Source organism: Notolabrus celidotus, chromosome 5 (assembly GCF_009762535.1).
Source record: "Notolabrus celidotus isolate fNotCel1 chromosome 5, fNotCel1.pri, whole genome shotgun sequence".
NCBI classification, from domain to species: domain Eukaryota; kingdom Metazoa; phylum Chordata; class Actinopteri; order Labriformes; family Labridae; genus Notolabrus; species Notolabrus celidotus.
In genome coordinates this window covers 34,905,490-34,928,390 of record NC_048276.1, presented here as the reverse complement: position 1 = coordinate 34,928,390, position 22,901 = coordinate 34,905,490, and the positions used below count along the sequence as shown (strand labels likewise).

The following is a 22,901-nucleotide window of genomic DNA, read 5'->3' as shown; positions in this document are numbered from 1 at the left end:
TTTATTATTTCAAGTGTGACTGATTTTGAGATACAGAAGGTGAAAAGAGGAGTGTTACACTGTTAATATTTTAACTATTAGGAATGAGCATGTTTGAATTTGTTTCTTCTTCATCAGGTGCCAAATTCAGGTCAGTGAGGCGTTAAATTGAGAGTTCATGTCAGTGAATATGCTTAGTGTAACATTCAAATGATTCAAGTGCGACCCCTTTAACAAAATAAACCTGTGAATTAGTATTTCTCCAGATTTAAAGACAAATGTTTCTGTTTATTTGTGTGTTTTTATTGTTTCTCTTTGGTCATGCCAGTGTCTTAAGAAGGTTGTCAAGTGTCTCCCTGTATATACATTTGGGTTGTTCAGTTATTTGTCCATAAACATAAGGACAAAAATATAACTCCTTTACTTCACTGCTCACACCTGAGCAAACTTTCTCTACTTATCAGGACAATGATGCAGTTTGAAGCTCAAGAAAACATAGTAAGGGGAATTGATTTTATGTGCAAGTTTTACAACATTCAAGTTAGTATCCAGTTTTTTTCATTTGCGATGCACTCACTCAGAAACACCATGAAATATTTCATCATATTTGAGCTGGGTAATTCATGGAGATTCTGTGTTGCAGCTCTCTCATAAAAAAAAATATACTTAGAACATTGCCATCTTGTGGTAGAATAAATGTAACACAAATGGCTTTTAAAACAATTAGAAATACATCATTCAAGCACTTCTTTATCTGTATAACGCTTAGTTTAAACTATTCTATCCCCCTCCCCTAATGTAGGCTGCGGTTCGACTATGTTGTCACATGACACACTGTTGACATTACTCAAAGAGAAAGCAAAGTCTTATCACAGTGCAGCAAGTTTAATGTTTAAAGTTATATCTCATAGATGATGTCTTCTTACTGTCATTACTCAGCATCTGAAATTTTACATTAAATACAACTGAGAGTGCGACCTTTTTGTTCATGTTATATCAGGCACAAATTATTTTTTGAATGTGGATTATATTTTCCTAAACTGTGGTTTTCTTCACCACAAGTCAGTTCACACTACATCTTAGCATCCAGTTGTTTCCAACTTGATTTAAACTTTTTAATTTTGTCAAATAAAATCTATAAAATTATTTTATACTACTAAAATTAAGTTTTTCCATTGTAAAGCATAATGAACTGTGCTATATAATTCAATACTGATGCCTTTAGGGCCTCAATGTAGATAAAAACGATTCAGACGGTTTCTTTCATTTTGTTTTATTTTTTTATTGAACATTTAGTAATATACAAAACATCTCAATGAGGATGTACATAGAAAACTCAATATAAGGAGCATATCCTCAATAATCTTGAAATTATCAAATCTGATCAACAAAGTAAAATATGCATATAAACTTTATTGGGGGATTCAATCACCAACTTTTTCCAAACTTAAATTAATAAATAAAATACAAGGCATGTCACATAAAAACAAAAGGAGCAAGGAAATAAAAAAATAAGACCATAATATAAATCAACAGTAAGTTAAAAAAAGTATTTTTTATTGTTCTTGTATGGAAGCCCTAAAAGGACATGATTAAATACATTTTATTTTCTCGAGATAACAAGTTAATTTTTTCGTAATCTTGAGAAAATAAAGTTTTTTATCTCTGGATCTCCACTTCTTTTTTTCGTGATAATGCGATCATTTATCTAAGTTTATCCAGAGAACGAAGCTCCTTTTTTGTGTGTTTGATCTTCAACCTGGAAGATAAATGTCTTGTAACAAAACGTCTTTTTATTCTTTACTGAGGCAAAATGTTCCAAACAATGTTTGTGTAAAAAAAACCAAAGACAGATAAATGATAACAGGCCTTTCCTATAACCCCAAGTTACTTGTTACCATATGTACAAATGCGCTCCTTTTATGTTTAGTGCAGAAGCCCTAAAAGGTCATGATTAAATACATTTTATTTTAAATACATTTTATTTTTTCTCTGTTTTCTGTTCTCAAGATAATGAAACAAATTCTAAATGTGTTGTTATTAGTGATGGACTGTGTTGAGTAGCCTATGTATTGTTTTAAATGCTAGTATGTTTTTATCATTTGTATTGTACATTTGTTTACATCTTCCTGCCCAGGGACCACAGATGAAAATTAGCTTATAGCTAACTCTGGCTGGACAGTTTTTGTTTTGCATGGCCCCTGTCAAATAAACTAATAAATAAAATAAATAAATAAATCAGTCAAGATCTTTAGAAAACAGAGAAAATAAAATTTATTTAATCATGTCCTTTTAGGGCTTCTGTAAAAACTGAGAAAATAAAATGTATTTAATTCAGCTAAAAGAACATAATTAAATACATTTTATTTTCTCAGTTTTGTCCTCTTATTTTTCTTGTCATCTAAAACAAAGTTTGTGATCTTGAGAAAACAGAGAAAGTAGAATGTATTAATTTTGTCCTTTTTTATTGTTGCAGTCCTACTTGAGTTACATTTGTTCAGTGATGATAAAATGTGTTTAACTCTTGTATGAAGCTGCTAAAGAAGGGTTGATTGTTTCTTGGAGCTGCCTCGCTCCTCTGTGAGCACTCTGTGGTCGGACGATCCGTGAACGCAGCGCTCCTCTGTGAGCACTGTGTGGTCGGATGGTCCCTGAATGCAGCGCTCCCAGTGACCGGGCTTCCCTTCCGGTAGATGAGGTCAACTTTTCCCCAGATCCGCCATTTCAGTCCCGGACTTTCTTGTTGCACATTAGTTTAGATTTTAGTTTTATGTTGTTGTTTTAGGACCCACAGAGTCCAGAGTTAGACCTCGGGGAGCAGCAGAAGTCGGGGTAACTTCCACACAGGAACAAGAACTCGGAGAAGGTTCTGGATCTGGAATAATAAAGAGTTTTTGGGGGCAGAGTTAGTCTACCAAAGTTTCTGTATGAGTCGCGGATAGGGAGAGGCGAAGGGGACAGGCCTCAAGCCTCGGGCAGGATTTCACAGCCATGGCGGGTAACTTTGATGCCGAAGATCGAGGGAGCTGGTACTGGGGCAGGCTGAGCCGTCAGGAGGCGGTTTCTCTCCTACAGGGGCAGAGGCATGGGGTTTTCCTGGTGCGGGACTCGATCACTAGCCCTGGAGACTACGTGCTGTCTGTGTCAGAGAACTCCAAAGTGTCCCATTATATCATCAACAGCATCAGCAACAACCGGCAGTCTGGCTCAGGTAAGGGTCCATAATCCACCTCTCAGCTGGGTCTGCGGATCCCCTGAGAGTCTCTAGGATCCCCTAGTCTCTTATTGATCCTGCACTGCTAAGGGTTAGCTCCCCTCCTCTCTCACAGAGCCAAACCCCCCTTAGATAAAGATCAGGTTTAGTTCTCCTCGATGTCCTGTTCATATAAGAGACTTTCATCACAGAGTGTTTCATTAGTCCGGGTTCTGAAGGGGTTCTCTCTGATTCGGCTCAGGTATGATGAGGTAAGATCTCCTCTCTGGATCAATAAATGAACTTTAATGAGGCTCACCTGCTCGATCCGCCCATCCAGGGTTAGCTCCACACCGAGCATGGCTAACAGCAGAGAGCTCTTCATGGAGAGATCCAGTTAGAGCAGCAACACAGACAGAGGAGACAGATACAAGAATAATGAAGAACACATGGAGAACATATCATTTAATACAGTAAAAAATATATATATAGATAAACAAATACAATAAGAATATCATTTATACAAATTTTACACATGGTGTAAATGGTTGGAAAGTGATTATGACAAATGGCAAAAGGGTCACAATAATAAGGTTTAATAAGATATATGATATGTATTATTGTAGAGACGGTGTCACTTTTTTATTATTTTATGGTACAATAAAAATTTAACAAGCAAAGTATCTTCTATAAAAATAACAAAATTATATTGAAATAAATAAATGGTAAGTTTTACAAGAGGCTCAGGTTATTACTATCAATCAATCAGACTTAATTTATAAAGCGTTTTCATACAATGACATTTAACATAAATGCTGTATATAAAAACAACTTTAAATAGAATAGATTAAAAATATATATTTTTTAAAAAAATAAAATAAAAGACCCTCAATCCCGACCCCAACCCACCCTCAATCCTAATGTGGAGAACACAATATATGCAACAACAATAATAATAATAATAATTATACAAATAAAAATAAATAAATAAAATAAAAATAAAAAGAATTTTCTGAACAAACTGAGGAAACACTGTTATATCTTAATGAAGAAACACTGGAGGTGAAATAAATTGTTAAAACTCAACACAGGAAATTAAACTCACCAAAATAAAATACACTTCTAAGAATATGTAACACTAAAATATTAAACCATTAAAAGAAAAAAAAGATGCTATACTTAAAGAAGAAGTTAATCAATTTTAAATAATCTAAAGGTACAGATAATTCTATTTAAAAAAGTGAAACCTGAGGTTACATTTAGAGTTTATATTTGTGTAGAAAATATTTAGTTTAAGTTTTTTCAGATTATAAAAATGTAAAATTTCCATTCCTCTACTATAATACATACATACACTACATTAATACATTTGGGTTTATTGTAATCAAACCATTTCTTAAAAATCAAATTGTGAAAACTGCTGCTAATGATAATAATAACAATAATAATAATAATAATAATAATAATAATAATAATAATAATAATAATAATCTAGCTGTATTGCAGGAAAGGAGAACATCTTCACTGTTGTATCTCCAAAACCACTAGTTTTCAGGAAGTTAAAAAAACATTTTTTTTGACACACCTAAACACTGCATGAGATTCAACCTGAGCTTTTTCAAAATACTTTCATCTGTTATATTTAAAAAAGAATACTGACAGACATAACGGAAGATCAATAGAATTGATTAATGGAAAAAAAAAATAGAATAGGAGATAAAAGGTTTCTGCGATGATATTTTTCATTGCAATAATCCCTGATTTACAGACTGTTCATTTATTCAGATTAGGGCTGTATTTCCAATCTAAAAAGTCCTTACAAGGGTAGATATCAATTTTTAGATAATTCACTTAGTTAGGTATATTAAGGTTAGTGGTAGAGAAAATGTAACACATGTACCCCTAAATCTTAGAGTCTACAGTAGAATATCTCCTCTATATACCATATTCCCCCTTTTTAAAGACTAAAGGTTTCACACTTTGGCAAAGATGAAACGTGGGTCACTTTCTTGGAGGCAATCCTGACTCCACAGATGTATCCGTATGAACTGAAGTGAACCTTAAGTAACAGACATTGTGTGAAAACTGTATATTTTATGAATGAGCAACACAAAGATGAGTGTAGTGTTTGGAGAATTGTCTAGCGAGCCACCAATGTAAAGTCAGTCCTGAATCATTCAGGTCTTGGGATCAAGTCTTTATCTTTGTGAGGGCGGGCTGTGTAGGAAGCAGGGTGGTGGTGGTGTGGAGGTGGGCTCCTGCTACTGCTCCTGCTGCTGCTGCTGCAGGATTTGAATGGAACTGGGCAGGCTGGGCTGTCACTACTGGGGGATGACTGGTTGGATTGGCGTTCCAGGAATGTCTGTGATCCTGCCCCATTGCAAACACACAGCCCTGCTGCTTACAGGTCTGCTGATGTGCCTGTAGCTCTTTGTCCTCCATGAGTTTGGTTAGCATTGAATAACTTTTGGTTTGACTGTATAGAATGAAAAAATATAAAGTGAACCAGTCTGGAAACAAAGCCCGGTCTGTCCGAGAAGTTTGAATATTCCAGTGAACTTGGCCAAACGATACTTTGAAATCAGCAGAAGGAAAGGTCTCAGTGTGGAGGAGCAGTACCCTGTTTTTTGGCTGTTTTGAAGACAAGGATTCAATAAAAGTGGAGCCAGAATTTTGATATATGCACATGCAATTCGAAAGCACTTTTCCACCGCAGGAACTTCACCCTGTCACAATGGACTTTACCCCTGAACTATGTGCGTTTCGACTGGTGGACCCAGGGTCTAAATTTAGTTCAGGGGTAGATAATCTCCCCCCTGAAAACCCCTGCTTGGTGCATAGTACTTTTCAAAGGTCCCAGGACTTTCAGGGGGCAGGGCCTGCAATGCTGAACGTGTCTGATTGGCAGATTAACCGCAGCGTTTTTATTCCGCCCTCCGTCCACAATAACATCACACACACATCTGTGATTCACTTGATTTCTCTTTCTTTCATTAGTTTTTATTTGTTCTATCTTTTTTGTATGTGTGTGTACTTTTCAAAAGAAGAAGCTGTGATTCTCTTGATTTAGCAGCTTGTAACAGTAGTCTTCTCTCTACCCACCGTGAATGCGTCTCTCCTGGTGTAATGGTTTTAAAAGTGACCCTGTAAACTGGAGACCTTCAGCTGAACGTGTCAGTGTTTGTGGAGTTTACACAGCTGTTGAAACACAGAGGGAGTTCCTGGGAATGCAAACTAGTTTAGTTTTTATTAAGATTTCAAAATATCCTCATCAGATATTTAATGATCGTCTAAAGACGTTTATGAGGGACGCATCTGACTGAAAGTCTCCAGTTAACAGGGTCGCTGTTTAAACCAAAACACCGGCCGATCTCTGCCATGGCTTTTTGAGTTCAAAAGGATTTTAAAGCCGTGTTGAAACGTGTTTGCTACTCGCGCTTATCTCCTCTCACGTGTTGATTCAGTGAATCCATCTGTGATGAAATATAGCACCATCTACAACAGCACCAGCTGAGTCTCTTCATGCTAACAGGCTAACTGTTGTGTTGCTCATAATGATACCTGTCTGTCCGTCTGCTTCTATGGTGTCATCTGTGATGAATGGCATTCCTCTTTGTTTTACTGCCCTCTACTGGTCTGGTTGTGTAGTGCATTTACTCTTTATTTCTCCATACGTCACTCGCCTGATTTGCACAATCTACCCGAGACTTCAGCCAGTGGTCGAAACACAGACAACAATGGGGGCACAGGAACCTTTTAGTTCAGGGTAAAGTAGTTCTAGGGGCTAAACTCTTGGTCCAAATGTACCTATATTATGATATCATTAAGCAGTGGCTACACGTACTACTGCTTTTGTCTGCCTAAATAACCACCATAAGTGACTCATGTTGAGTCTGAATCAGTGTCTACTGTTTCTCATGTTTTCCTGTGGTTATTCCAAAGTATGCAGGTCACTGGCACTCGTTAGTTCATATATTTAGATTGGAGCAGGCGATAGTACTGCTGGCATGTGTTGACCTGTCGGGATCTTAACTGTGTCATTCCAAAATATGACTTCTAAGGGAGGGACTAATCTTGGAGTGAAGTTTCATCATGTTGTCCATCTTTCCATCCACATTGGAGTTTATTTCTGGAATGTTCTACCTTACAAGAACTAACCAGGTCTCTGCTTCCTCCACCAGGTTTGGCTCCCCCTCGGTTTAGGATTGGGGACCAGGAGTTTGAGGCGCTTCCGGCCCTGCTGGAGTTTTATAAGATCCACTACCTGGACACCACCACACTAATAGAGCCTATAAACAAAGCCAAGCACACAGGGTTCATCAGCGCCTCCGCTGGCGTCCCACAGCCGTCTGAGGAGGCCGAGTTTGTACGGGCGCTCTTTGACTTCCCGGGTAACGATGAGGAGGACCTCCCCTTCCGCAGGGGGGACATCCTGAGGGTTCTGGAGAAGCCCGAGGATCAGTGGTGGAACGCTGCGAACCAGGAGGGCCGAGCAGGGATGATCCCAGTCCCTTATGTGGAGAAATACCGGCCTGCCTCGCCCACTGCTGCTGGCCTGGGTCCCCCTGCTGCTGGGACTGGACAAGGGGGGCTTGTTGGAGGGGTTCCGGGTAGTACAGATGGAACGGGGGCCCCACAGGGTAACCCTCTGGGAGACCCAGGCCAGTACGCTCAGCCTGTGGTCAACGCTCAGCTGCCTAACCTACAAAACGGGCCGGTCTACGCCCGAGCCATTCAGAAGAGGGTGCCTAATGCCTACGACAAGACGGCGCTCGCTCTCGAGGTAACAAACCCACCCCCCCCATTTATCTCCTCCAAGACTTTCCCTCTATTCCCTGTCCCTCTTTGAGTGTCTGTCGTTGTCTTCTTCTTCTGTTCCCTGGCTCAGCTGTGGCCATGAGATTGTCCTGAATGTTAATGGCTCACTCATGCATGTGAGAATACACACAAAGTGTCTTTACAAACTCAGGCTGACACATGAAGACTCTCACAGCGGGGATGGCTCTATACACACAGACACAGATCCTTTACAGTGGCCTCTCTTTATGTACACATGGGGGTCTATTGAATTAATATATTCATTACCAGTGGAGCCCGGAGGAACAAGGCGCGCTGATTGTTGTCTAATTGGATCGGGGAAACAAACAGTGTCTGCTCGGATTAGTACATAAAATGCAAACACTGTTGGAGGTGAATAAAGACTGTTTGACATCAGCTGGGTCTGTGAGGCCGGGAGGCACTGATCTGAGAGCACAGCAGGCATGTTCGGACCAAACTGTTCTAGGGGACTCCCTGTGAGGGATCACTCATTACTGGGCTCCCATGAGAAAATTATTTTATTAGCTTGCTCCTGAAAACTTCCAGCATTGTCAGGTTGGGGTGCATTCACTCCCAGTCAATCAATCTTTATTCATATAGCACCAAATCACAACAAATGTTCTCCTCACACTCTTTCCAAACAGAGCAGGTCTAGACCGTACTCTATGTTCTATTATTAACAAAGACCCAACATCAAGACAGGATCAGATCCAGTCCCATCTTACAGACCAGACTCAGTCTGATCTCCTCTTAATCCACCATGAGCAGAGCACTTTGCAGCATTTAGCAAGTTACAGTGGCAAGGACAAACTTCCTTTAACAGGCAGAAACCTCCAGCAGGACCAGACTCATGTTAGACACACATCTGCTGAGACCGTGTTGGAGAGAGGGATAGAGGGAGATGAAGAGAGAGAGAGATGATAGTGGTGAGACGGATAGTAGTAGTTGTAGCAGCTGGAGTCTGGCACGTCCACAGCAGCAGAGATCCAGAGGAACCTACGAGACAAGGGAGCTCAGGGACTCCAGAAAGGTCTATGGTTAGTAACTTTAATGGGACAGGAAGAGTTAAAGTAAGAGACAGGCAGAGAGAGGAGAGAGAGGGAAAGACAGGATCCCAGTGTGTCAGTCTAAGCCTATAGGAGCATGAGCTGGTCCAAGCCTGATCCAGCTCTAATTATAAGCTTTATCAAAAAGGAAAGTTTGAAGCCTACTCTTAAAAGTAGAGAGGGTGTCTGCCTCCCGGACCCTGACTGGTGGATGATTCCAAAGGAGAGGGGCTTGATAACTGAAGGTTCTACCTCCCATACTACTTTTAGAGACTTCAGGTACGACCAGCAGGCCTGCATGTTGGGAGCGTAGAGTTCTAGAGGGGTAATAGGGCACTATGAGCTCTTTAAGTGAGACGTCCTGCAAAGTTGAGGTGAAAGCAGGAGGTAAGAGTCCTGAATATTCACAGAAGCAAGTTGTTGAGGTGATCACAATAACCGCTTACATATGACCATTACAAAGTAACGCCATCATCATGTTTTTATACTCACACATTTAACCCCCCAACAGCGTAGTATTTGTGTTACACATTGCAGACGAGGCATTACAGTGGCGCTAATATCCTGCCTTGAAATGTCAGTATGTAGGAACCACTCGTTGATGCTGAGGAGGCAGAGTTGTTCTATTTCCCATTGTTCTGTTCTTAGCTTTTATTTGATTCCTACAATCATAACGTGAAGGCTCCTTTTCACATGAAGTGATATTAACAGAAACGGAGTGAATCTGAATCTGCAGCTCTGTGGGTGGAGTGGAAGGCGTGCACACACTGTCGGCAGAGGCTGCTGTGTAAAGCCAATCAGTGTTAACTAAGCACAGACCCATGGCACAGCCACAGGGGGTAGGTAGGGGTTCAGTGTCTGTGTTCCAACCCCTGACCTTGTGATTGAGAGACGACAGACTCTAACATTGAGCCACAGCCGCCCTGAGTGCAGTAGCAATCTAAAGAAGGATCTTAACCCACCCCCCCTACACTGTGCTCTTATGGTGCGTTCACACCAAACGTGAAAAGAATCATTCGCGCGAATGAAGTACATGTAAAGTCAATGCAGAGGCGCAAGTAGACGCGAGTAGAGGTCTGGCGGCGCGAATGGCGCGCATCATTTGCGCTTATGAAGCGAATTCATTCACGCGAACGATTCACAAGAGTTGAAATATCTGAACTCAAGCGAATGAATTGCGGCGCGATAGCCAATCGGCGTGCAGATCCCCCGGTGACGTGTGTTGTGTGACGTATGGACCAGCGGAGTTTCCAACGGGGATTCCCTTATCTGGAATCCCCGTTCCCCAAACTCTGTGACTCTACCTGTTCTTATGGGATGAGGAATAAACAGGAGCTGACTGTGAGGACAGAGAGGGAGGAGGAATATGTGGTGAGTTGTGAAAAACTTTGTCTGTCAGCTATCGGTTGTTGTAGAAGGAAGTTATCTCTGCCCACTTTAGTATAACCGGCTTCCCCATTCAATGTCCGCGAGCTTAACCTTGTTACTGCGGTCAAGCCAGCCTCCACTTCTGAAACGAAAGTCAAGCCAGCCTCCACTGTCTTCTGTTTGACAACAACAGACAGCTGTGGCATGGGAACCCCCTTCCCTCTCGCGTATATTCGCGTCTTGGCACTCGTTTACACGCGCGAATTGAGCGAGTCATCCGCGCGAATTGAGCGAGTCATCCGCGCAAATTGAGCGAGTCATTTGAGCAAATTGAGCGAGTCATTTGCGCGAATTGAGCGAGTCATTTGCGCGAGTAGACACAAATCATTTGTGCGTCCATATTTGTGCGTCTAGCACGATCGTTCGCGTTTGGTGTGAACGCATTATTACAGTTTTGAAAGAAAAAAGGAAGTGTGAACGTCAACTGCTCACTCTCTCCTGTTCTGAAGAGAGAGCATTGTCGCGTACACGTGCAGTGCATATGTGCATCACACACCAAAGACAGACAGAACTTGACAACAAGTGTTTCACTATTTCCACAAATGAAGCGGTCTATCACTGATTATTTTAAAAGCAGAATGAGGAGAGTGAGAGGAGGAGGTTGGCTGCGAGGGAGAGCCAGAAAAAGGTGCCAAATCAGACTGCGGTCAAGCCAGCCTCAACTTCTGAAGCGTAACCCCTGTATTCTGTTGTGTGTGTTTAGAACAGGCATTATGGTAATAGCGCGGAAACACAGATTTTACATTCTAAATAATTGATGATTTTAGATATTTTCAAAGTGAGATAATTTTAAAATCCCAGTTTCCACCGACTAATTTCACTTCAGACCGATAGTGGACAACCTCATAATGTAATCCTGTCAATCTCAGCTCGATCTGATGTGTTATTTCAAAATAAGAGACAATTGAAATTTAAAAAAAAGTGATAAATCTGGATACTTTCAAAGTAAGATTATATTAAAAATCCAGGTTTCCACTGGCCAATTTCAGTTCAAACTGATAGTAGACAACATCATGGTTTAATCCTGCCCATCACAGGAAGATCTGATGTGTCATTTCAAAATAAATGACACTTGAAGTTTAGCATAATTGCAATAATTTATAATATTTTCAAAGTGAGATTCCTCGAATAATCCCAGTTTCCACAGACTAATTTCAGTTCAGACTGATAGTGGACAGCCTCATGATGTAATCCTGCCACACAAAAGAAGATCTGATATGTCATTTCAAAATAAAAGACACTTGAAATTTTGCATAATTGCAATAATTTAGCATATTTTATATATTTTCAAAGATTTTTTTTTTAAACCCAAGTTTCCACTGACTAATTACAGTTCGGACTAATGACAATAACAGCAGTCTGTGAGAGAGGCTTCTCAACACATACAGAATGAAGTCAGATGTTAGGGCAAGTCTGCACACTGATACTGTGGAGGAGGACCTCATCTGAATCAGTGTTGAGGGGCCAGAATTAATGGATTATGATGCTAGGCAGGATGTTAAGCTGTGGTTCTCCCAGGAGAAGAGGGTTAGGAGGCCCCACTATAAGAGCTGGCCCCTCTGAGTTGAATTGCAGGGGGTGAAGCAATGCTGATACTAAGTTAAAGTTATGCTGCTGTTAAGTCAATTTAAGTACAGCATTTATGAAAAGTAAAACAACAGAATACATGGAAACACATGCATGCCAGTTTTATTTGAAAACATTTTTGTTGCCTTTTTTTTTTTATTATATAAAAGAAATGACCTGTTCTGTCAGCCAATGCTTGTTGCAGACAAACTTCATATTCACAGTAAAATATTTTGCAAATATCAAAGTCACTGTCAATCTTTACTTCATACAAAACTACAGTATGCCAATTAAGATAACTATTCATCAGCATGCATGGTCATGCTGTATCCCCCCCCAAAAAAAGGGTGCGACCAAATCATGTTCTGGTGCGACCAACTGAGAAAGTTTGCAGCACCAGTGCTACCAGTGGAAAAGTTAGTGTAGAGCCCTGTAACATGAAGAATAGAGAGGAGGAGATTAAATACTCGGGATCCCCAAAGTGCTGCAAATACAATGCCGCCAAGTGGACCAATCACGGGGCTTGCGGTCCGCGTCGATTCTACGTGTAGTTACATTTTGGAGGAGGTGCACGTCAGCTATGTGCGCAGGCCTCTGTGTGATTCGGGAGCTATGCGGACCCACGGCGTAGGCTACGCCGTCGATTCAATGCAGAGGTAAAAATCAGCCTAAAGGCTTTAAGTCTGGTTTATACTTCTGCATTGACCCTACATGGACTTGAGCTCTACATACCTCTGCATCGATGTGTCAACGTAGCTCTGCAGTACTACTCCGAAACACTTGAGGGCAGTGTAGTCTCTCTGATAGTCGGGTCGCCTGTTTCCGGTCCTGCTAAGTTTTCTGTTTACTTTTCCACAGAGATTCAGAGCGTGTTCTGTTAATCTACAGCTGATACATGTTGCTGTTTATCACACAGACATGATTACATGTAGAATAGAGAGGAGACAGAGGACGTAATGAAATATATAGACAATGGACGGAAATTCAGGAAGTGCTGTAAAGGCAGGAAACACAAAGACATCGAGTGGACCAATCACAGGGCTTGCGGTTCATGTCGTTAAGACATGTAGTTGCATTTTGGAGGAGGTGCACTTCAGGCTATTGAAAAAAGAGCAACACAGACCTACATGGTCAATTCGACCCAGAAGTATAAACCAGGCTTTAGAAGTTTTCTGGAGCTACATTTAGCACGTGACCTTTCAGCTGACCTTGTAAATCTGATTCAGGTCAAAGGGAGAATACTCGTCTGTACTGATATTGCAGTGTTTGAGTTTCCTCTCCCAACTTGAATATGTTAAACCCAGACACACCTCGTATATTCCTCAGCTGTCAGTTGTCTTGGTGTTCTCTCCGTTCAGAGAAACGCAGACATCGACGTTTTGTTTGAAATCAGAAAAGTGGAGCTCAGTGTATATTCATGCTTCTGACACAGAGCAGACTAGATGACATAGCTCTGTTTACGACTCTCTGCTGCTGCAATGTAAGGTCACAATGTATGTGTTCAGCCTGCTGAGTAAACAGTGAAGTCATGATTTACAGTGCTGTACACAACACTGTCACTGTAGATAAGGACTGTTTATTATGTGCTTATTTACAGCTCGCTGAGTACATTCATATTTTAAGTCTACTGTCTGACAAACAGTTTACAGCCTGGAATTACAACGAGCTGAGAGTTACATGTGCTCGCTGTACTGTGCCTCAGTGCGTCTGCTTCACATGAAACTCACAGTTAAAGCAGCACACCAGAGAGCATCACTATAAAGGTGGAAGACAGGAGGCTTTCTGGACAGGCACTTACAGACAGGTGAAAAGACTTCAATGTTAAAAAGGTGTTTTGATTACCTCCATATGCTTAAATGAAATAAGAGCCTTCACAAATCAAGTACAGGTTATTTCAAAGACATTTGTAAGAAGCTTTTAGAGCACTCAAGGCCCCTTTTGGATTCGACGAAATTTGGGAGTTGTGTCAGTGCTAGTCAGAAAATCTGCAAGGCTGCAAAAAGCATTAAAGTCCAGACATTTAAATTCAAATGACATCATGTTGAGATAAAACAGAAGTTGTAGCAGGGAGTCGATGCAGCTGTGTCACCATCAGACATTTCTGGCCTTTATGTTTCATGTGAAAGTAGTTTGCTGAGTGCAACAATTCAGGATTTGAGGATGTCTTCGATTGGCAAACACAAACAGCTCTATCAGGTCAGATCACCAGAACTGTAGCTAAACAAACAGAGGATGCTAAAAGGGTTCAATTCTGACACTGGGCGGGGCTATAGGGCTGAACCTTACCCGGTGTTCAGTCACATCATTACCTCAGTAGCTGACTTCAGTAGTTTTTTTGACCGGAGGAACTTTACCCCTGAACTAGGGGGGGTAGTACTTTTCAAAGGTACCGGGACTTTCAGGGGGCGGGGCCTGCAATGCTGAACGTGTCTGATTGGTAGATTAACCTCAGTGTTTTTATTCCGCCCTCCGACCACAATAACATCACACACATCTGTTCACTTGATTTCTCTTTCTTTCATTAGTTTTTATTTTTTCTATCTTTTTTGTATGTGTGTGTACTTTTCAAAAGAAGAAGCTGTGATTCTCTTGATTTAGCAGCTTGTAACAGTAGTCTTCTCTCAGCCCACCGTGAATGCGTCTCTCCCGGTGTTCCGGTTTTAAAAGTGACCCTGTAAACTGGAGACCTTCAGCTGAACGTGTCAGTGTTTGTGGAGTTTACACAGCTGTTGAAACACAGAGGGAGTTCCTGGGAATGCAAACTAGTTTAGTTTTTATTAAGATTTCAAAATATCCTCATCAGATATTTAATGATCGTCTAAAGACGTTTATGAGGGATGCATCCGGCTGAAAGTCTCCAGTTAACAGGGTCGCTGTTTAAACTAAACCGGCCGATCTCTGCCACGGCTTTTAGAGTTCAAAAGGATTTTAAAGCCATGTTGAAACGTCTTTGCTACTCGTGCTTATCTCCTCTCACGTGTTGATTCAGTGAATCCATCTGTGATGAAATATAGCACCATCTAAAACAGAGCCAGCTGAGTCTCTTCATGCTAACAGGCTAACTGTTGTGTTGCGCATAATGATACCTGCCTGTCCGTCTGCTTCTATGGTGTCATCTGTGATGGATTTATTCGTCTTTGTTTTACTGCCCTCTATTGGTCTGGTGGTGTAGTGCATTTACTTTTTTTTCTCCATACGTCACTGGCCTGATTTGCACAATCTACCCGGGACTTCAGCCCACGGTCGAAATGCAGACAACAATGGGGGCACAGGAACCTTTTAGTTCAGGGTAAAGTAGTTCTGGGGGCTAAAAGACCCTGGAACTCTTGGTTGAAACACACCTTACCTGAAGAGCGTAAGCAGCAGCTGGGTTTGTATGGGTGTTAGTAGATCTGTGAGGTATGATGGGTGAGTCTATGTTGAGCTTTGATGAGTTAGAAGTACAAAATCAATCCTATACCTAATCGGTAGCCAGTGAAGGGATGTGAGAATGGGGGTGATATGGTCTTGTCTCTTGGTGTAGACACTGAAGAAAACACAAAACCTAGCAGCTGAAAGCAGAGTGAAAACATGCTCTACAAGAAAGGTCACTAAACTTCATAGTTAAGATATTTTGGGGATTTACTAGACTACTAAATTCAGATACAAGCAAACAAGCAATCTGGTTTCTTCAACTTTCACTCAGGAGAAAAAAATCTGCCTTTAAAATTATAGGAAAGAATGATTTGATATTTATTGTGAAAATTATCGATATTGACCGATATGAAAATGTCATTGTGATAAAATTGTTCAATATCGCCCAGATCTATCTGCATGGACTGCAGGATTCAACCAATTCCCGACCAGAGCAACAACAAAAAAAAATCCCCCTCCCTCAATCAGACACGTACTTCACATATCGGTCCATTTGTGGGTTGGTAAAAAAGAAGATGGGTCAATCAATCCTCTGCTTTCTGTGGGCTAACAGTGTCATCGAGCTCGTATTGATAAGCTGGACTTGCATTAACTGATCATTAACACAAAGCAGAGAGTGAAGATCCACTCGTTGACATGTCTCTGTGTTGTGTCGTTCTGCAGGTTGGAGACAAAGTGAAAGTGACCAAGATCAACGTGAACGGCCAGTGGGAGGGCGAGTGCAAGGGCAAGAGAGGCCACTTCCCCTTCACCCACGTCCGCCTGTTGGAACAGCAGCATCCTGACGAGGAGAGCTGAGGAACACACCTCCGCCTCCAGCACATCCCGCTCTCTTTCTGTCTGTTTTTCATGGGAAAGATCTCAACAAGCACACAGTGTATGGACCTATGAGCCCGTCAGGAGCTCCTGACCATGCAGAGACATGTTGGATGAAGAGATTACACTAAGGTCAGACTGGTATCAATCAGTTAGCCTATCTTATCTTCAGAGTCAGAACAAAGCACAGTGCCTCTACTGGTTTCCTCCTCCACTACAGCCGCCAAGCCTGCAACTACATATATCTTTGTTTTCTAATAGATAACAGCATTTTATTTTCCTTTGATATTTATAAATGCTACATGTCAAAGTTTTATAGATCTGTCGTATGGAGGCTGAATTGTCAAAGGAACAAGTTAGCTCTGCTGAGTCAAGAGGAACACGTAGAACAACATCTTCAAGAACTACAGAGGATTTAATGTCTCCTGACAGAGCAGGCATAGAGGCAGGATGCTGTTTCAGGTCGCCTTCCCACCAAACTTGATTCATTGATCGGGTTTGCTCCATTTCACCAGTTTCAAAGCTGGGAACTGGTCCAGTTCTTGTGCCACAGTTGTGTTTAAGCTGAACACAGGGTTTAATCATGAATTCAACTCAAGTTAGCGTTAAATTCAGTCTGTTGTTTGCACTAAAGGCTCGTTTATACTTCTTCAGAAGTATAAACCAGCCTTTAGTGCACCACATATTTGTGCGTCCGTGTCCGTGTCGTGCAGCAATTCCCCGCCGAAACACTTGAGGGCAGTGTGGTCTCTCTGATAGATGGTCGCCTCCTTCCGGCCCCGCTACGATCTTTACTTTTCCACAGAGATTCAGAGCGTGTTCTGTTAATCTACAGCTGATGCATGTTGCTGTTTATCATACAGACATGATTACATGAAGTATAGAGAGGAGGAGATGAAATACACGGAATCCCGGAAGTGATGTAAATGCCGGAAATTCAATTTGGCCGAGCGGACCAATCACAGAGTTTGCAGACTGCGTCAATTCTACGCGTAGAAACATTTTGGAGGAGGTGCACGTCAGCTACGTGCGTAGGCCGCGTGGAGTTACGCGGACCTCCGGCAAAGGCTATGTCGTCGATTCAACGTAGAAGTATAAATCAGGCTTAAAGGAACCAAACTGCAGATGTAGAATACCCCTTTTCAACCGAGGCAGTTTCAGGGCCGGTTCGGAGCCGGTGCTCAATTGAGATCCATTTTTTCGTGTTTCGACTGCGAGTGAACCGGCTCCTGGTCGGGAAAACCGGTTCCAGAGCGGCTCCAACTCTTTGCTGGGCTAGAATTGCGAACCGCTTACGTCAGGGGCGAGGTTGCCTTGATGAAAAACACAAACCGAACGTGTTTCCGCCATCGTCCTGCAGCGAAAAAATCAAAGAGACTAATGGATTCCAAGGCAAAGCAGTGGTCGGCCGAGGAGGCAAGCTGCCGTTGTCCGCCATTGTTGTTGTTGTGAGGGGAAGGTCGCGCTAGCGCTGCTGGGCAGTCACGTAAATCTGACATCATGACGTGTTTCTTCCACGGGCTGGAGCGGGCGGAAAAACAAACGGGTGCCGTGTTGGTTCGCAAGTTCAACCAGCTTCAAACCAGCGTGAGCACCAGCCAGGAAATACAACCTGGTTCACGTCGGTCGAAAAGAGGTAGAAGAGACCTCTGGGGCGGGAAGTTTGGGACTGCTTTTTGATGCATCATCTTAAAGAAGTGGATCAGTTTTAAAGAAGTGGATCAGTTTTAAAGAAGTGGCTCAGTTTTAAAGAAGTGGATCAGTTTTAAAGAAGTGGATCAGATTGAAAGAGGATCATTTTAATATCATGGAAGACTTAAGACAGGAAGGAAACCGTCAAGTTAAATATTGGTAAAGTGTCAGTTTGAATCCAGAACCAGCAGTATTCAGCGCTGATGACTGATTATCAGTCCATCTGTAGTTTACATGCCTCCAGCCCAGTATTGAAGTCTGCTCTACTCACACACACACACAGACACACACACACACACACACACACACACACACACACACACACACACACACACACACACGCCACACACCACACACCACACAGAGCACAGAGTCTGGTCTTCCCTTCCAGTGGTATCTGTGTATCACCGCCCACTTCTTTTCATTCATACACAGACAAGAAAAAAAAAATCGATCACAGACAGGAGACCAAACACTCGGCTCCTCTCCCAGAATCATGACTCAGAGAGTTTCTGTAGAGCCAGACGGTGAACCTCGGAGTGAAAACAAGCAAAGACTTTTCCTCAAGACTCGGCCTGCTGGAGGACAAACACAGTCCTCCTCCTCCAACTTACCACACCCACACTACAAACCAAGCCCTCTTTTTTTTTTTGTACTAAAAGTGATGATTGACTATATCCACACACCTTACATGCCAAAACATTCTTTTATTCTTGTCCTTTTTGTTACCAGAGACTGTACACGTGTTGTTTCTGTGCTCTTTTAAACACTACTCAGCAGCAGACTTGTTGTCTTCAGCTGCAGCAGAACAAACTCAGCATCTGTACAAGGAGGGAGACAAAGATCCTGAGGCTGTTTGTAGACGAGGAGAAAGGTGGAGGTTTTATTTTTGGCATCCAGCAGGTTCTTTATGACGCTTTGATCTGGAGATAAAACCTGCCCTGGAACACTAGTGCTGCTGCGTTTGCAGAACCAATATGATGTAACATCTTGTCGAACAAGACGCCCAAAGCTGCTCAAGGTTTATCGTTTCTTATCAACATTTTGGAACATATGCTACACACCTTTTTTTTAACACACTGAGCTTTATTTGAAAGGATTATGATACCAATGCTCGTGTAGTGATAACACCATCAGTGAGCCTCTGTTGGTTCTTTTTGTTCTTTTTTAAAGTGGATGCTGAGCACATGAAGCCCTGAGGTCCGGCCCTCTTCAAGCCTTGTTCAAACACTTTTTATTAGGGACACTGTGATGCATCAGTATTGACCAATATCTTTGGATGATCTCCTTTAACACTCACACACACATGGTCTTCTTTTCTCGATGGGTGCCTTAAAGACATCCAGCACGGTCACCCAGCCTGCTGAGCTTCATAATAAAACCAAACTACACAATAAAGCACTCCATTAATCTTTGAATTTTGCATTCCTGAGCTGAATGTCACATTTAGACATTGAAAGTTCGAAATCATCAAAACGTAGGCACAGCAAATCATTAAATCGAGATATACACTACCAGTCAAAAGTTTGGACACACCTTCTCATTCAAGGGTTTGCATTTATTTTAATTATTGTAAACACTGTAGATTAATACTGAAGACATCAAAACTATGAAAGAACATATATGGAATTATTGAATGAACAAAGAAGTGTTAAACAAAGCAGAATATGTTTTCTATTTTAGATTCTGTAAAGTAGCCCCCTTTTTCCTTCATGACAGCTTTGCACACTCTTGGTATTCTCTCAGTCTGCTTCATGAAGTGGTCTCCTGGAATGGTTTCTAATTAACATGAGCCTTGTCAAGAGTTCATTTGTAGAATGACTTGCCTTCTTAATGTGTTTGAGACCATCAGTTGTGTTGTTCAGAGGTAGGGTTAGAACACAATGGATAGCTTTATTTGACTACTGTTGTAATCCAGATTATGGTAAAACCAGATTATTTCATAGTTTTGATGTCTTCAATATTAATATACATGTTGAAATAATTAAAATAATTAAAAACCATTGAATGAGAAGGTGTGTCCAAACTTTTGACTGGTAGTGTATTTAGTCATTATAATTCCTGTGGTGTTCATGTGCCGGATGATATCCCACCAAATGTCAAAGAAATGGAAGAATCCTGTTTTTCTTTGCTGTTTTTTTCACATTTTAAAATTGATGGAAGAAAAAAACCCAGAAGTGTTAATGTGACACCATTTAAGAGTGAGCCTGTGACTCTTCCTGTAACCAGGTTTATAAAACAGGCGTAAGTGCAGTGTATGTACATTTGTACTAACATACATTTTTATCCAGCACATCCATGATATCCTGAGATGTAGTCTGAGTTTACAAAGTGTTGACATTTCCCCCGTTTATGTTATTGGGACTCAAATTTAGGGGAATTATTTTTTGTATGCCACATAAACGTCATATTTGTTTTACCTTGATGTGTATGTTGAGAAAGCTGAGCTACACCTATAGGTCATATAAAGCCCTCTGTATATTCATAAATACTTGCAGTTAATGTAAGTCCACATTTTAATTTGTAATCTTATGTTTTGAACAAATATTTCTATTTTTAACTCGATGTGAGAATGTGTGGCTCAGACAGATTTGTGTAACTGAGGGTGATGGCAAGGCTGCAGCTGTGAACCGTGCTGATGTTTTCATGATGTTTCATTTGGTTAGTGAAATGACAAAAGGGTGTAAATGCTTAACAATACTTCAGTGCCAAAAATGACATCTTCACACTGCTTTGTTTTTAAATAAAATATCTGACACCCAAACGCTCGTGATTTACCCTCAAAAGTGACAGAGAAACTCACAAAATCTTTACAGAAGCTGTTATAGATTTCTGAAAAATGATGCAACACATTAATTGATTATGAAAATGTTTTCAGCTTTATTTCCTTTTGATAAAAACTCTTAAAGTCAATCCAACAGTTGTAAAGTGAGCTGAAAATGTGTTCAAATATTTCCAAAAACATCTTCATGTGACGTTAAAATGACCAGTTTTATTATTCATGTAGACATGCATTAAAAACACACTCTAATGTATTGTGAGTCATAGATATTGAATTGTGACCAGTGTTTTCAGCCTTTATGCAAAGTGTTTACGTCTTTCAGTCAGATGTACAACAGTGATTTGTTTTCTTTCCAGGTGATATCCTTTCATATGACATGTTGAATTAAAACTGTAACTCAGCTGTCTCACAGCAGCTAAAGACCAATGAATACTTTGTTTATTTTCATAAATGCCACTGATGATGCCAAGATGTGCACCTTATCTCCCCCACAGCTCGAGAAAACTGCCCCTCCTTTCTTTGCATTTTCCGTGTCTTTCTTTGTCGCTTACGTGCCATTCTGCTACTTTGAGGAGCACCAGATCAAGCCAAAATAGGATGTTTTTTTCTGAAGAGAGATTGTACAATGTGTCAAAGGTCTATTAAAGCAAATTATTTGAAGTTGAAACTTTCCGTTTTTTACTTTCTGAAGCATGTATTGTGTTAATAATATACCTGCTCAATAAAACATATACCTAATTGTCAGTTTGGGGCTTTCTTTACTGTCTTTATATGATGAGAAGTCTAAATCAATCAATCTTTATTTGTAAAGCACCAAATCACAACAAACGTTATCTCAAGACTCTTTTACAAACAGAGCAGGTCTAGACCACTCTATGTCAAATTATGAACAGAGACCCAACACCAAGACAGGATAAGACTCAGTCTGACCCCACCTCAATCCAGCATTACACCTCACAGTATTTAGCTAGTTACAGCGGAGAGGAAAAACTTCCTTTAACAGGCAGAAACCTCAAGCAGAACCAGACTCATGTTAGACAGACATCTGCTGAGACCGAGTTGGGTCTGGAAAGAGGGATAGAGGAGAATAAGAGAGAGAGAGGGAGCGGTGATAGTAAAGGAGGATGATCATCAAGGATGACCCGTTACACTCTACTCTCACATGTGATGTTAAGTGGGTTCAGCTTTTTCAGATCTAGACTCTCATTCTGCCTATGCCCAGATGAGAACCTTAAACTAGAACCTGTTAACTACGAGAGAATTCAATCAATCCATCAATCAATCTTTATTTATATAGCGCCAAATTACAACAAATGTTCTCCTCAGACTCTTTCCAAACAGAGCAGGTCTAGACCGTACTCTATGTTCTATTATTAACAAAGACCCAACATCAAGACAGGATAAGATCCAGTCCCATCTTACAGACAGGACTCAGTCTGACCCCACCTTAATCCACCATGAGCAGAGCACTTTGCAGCATTTAACAAGTTACAGTGGCAAGAACAAACTTCCTTTAACAGGCAGAAACCTCCAGCAGGAACAGACTCATGTTAGACACACATCTGCTGAGACCGTGTTGGAGAGAGGGATAGAGGGAGATGAAGAGAGAGAGAGATGATAGTGGCGAGCATGTCCACAGCAGCAGAGATCCACAGGGAACCTACGAGACAAGGGAGCTCAGGGACTCCAGAAAGGTCTATGGTTAGTAACTTTAATGGGACAGGAAGAGTTAAAGTAAGAGTCAGGCAGAGAGAGGAGAGAGAGGGAAAGACGGGATCCCAGTGTGTCAGTCTAAGCCTATAGCAGCATAACTAAGAGCTGGTCCAAGCCTGATCCAGCTCTAACTATAAGCTTTATCAAAAAGGAAAGTTTGAAGCCTAATCTTAAAAGTAGAGAGGGTGTCTGCCTCCTGGACCCTGACTGGTAGATGATTCCAAAGGAGAGGGGCCTGATAACTGAAGGTTCTACCTCCCATACTACTTTTAGGGACTTTAGGTACGACCAGCAGGCCTGCATGTTGGGAGCGTAGTGTTCTAGAGGGGTAATAGGGCACTATGAGCTGACGGATAGTAGTAGTTGTAGCAGCTGGAGTCTGGCACATCCACAGCAGCAGAGATCCAGAGGAACCTACGAGACAAGGGAGCTCAGGGACTCTAGAAAGGTCTAT

At 41.3% G+C, this 22,901-nt stretch overlaps 1 protein-coding gene across 1 annotated transcript; it reads left to right on the top strand.

Moving 5' to 3' along the window:
* Positions 1-2,627: 2,627 nt before the first annotated feature.
* Positions 2,628-21,478, top strand: LOC117813113 (adapter molecule crk-like). The gene is made up of 3 exons (XM_034684208.1): positions 2,628-3,190; positions 7,354-7,955; positions 16,108-21,478. The coding sequence occupies exons 1-3, from the start codon at positions 2,971-2,973 to the stop codon at positions 16,240-16,242; spliced, it is 957 nt and encodes a 318-aa protein (XP_034540099.1). The 5' UTR covers positions 2,628-2,970; the 3' UTR covers positions 16,243-21,478.
* The last annotated feature ends 1,423 nt before the right edge of the window (positions 21,479-22,901 follow it).

Coding starts and splice junctions, on each gene's coding strand:
- LOC117813113 (XM_034684208.1), top strand. CDS start 2,971: ATGGCGGGTAACTTTGATGCCGAAGATCGAGGGAGCTGGTACTGGGGC. Junction 3,191..7,353: donor CAACCGGCAGTCTGGCTCAG/GTAAGGGTCCAT, acceptor TTCCTCCACCAG/GTTTGGCTCCCCCTCGGTTT. Junction 7,956..16,107: donor AGACGGCGCTCGCTCTCGAG/GTAACAAACCCA, acceptor GTCGTTCTGCAG/GTTGGAGACAAAGTGAAAGT.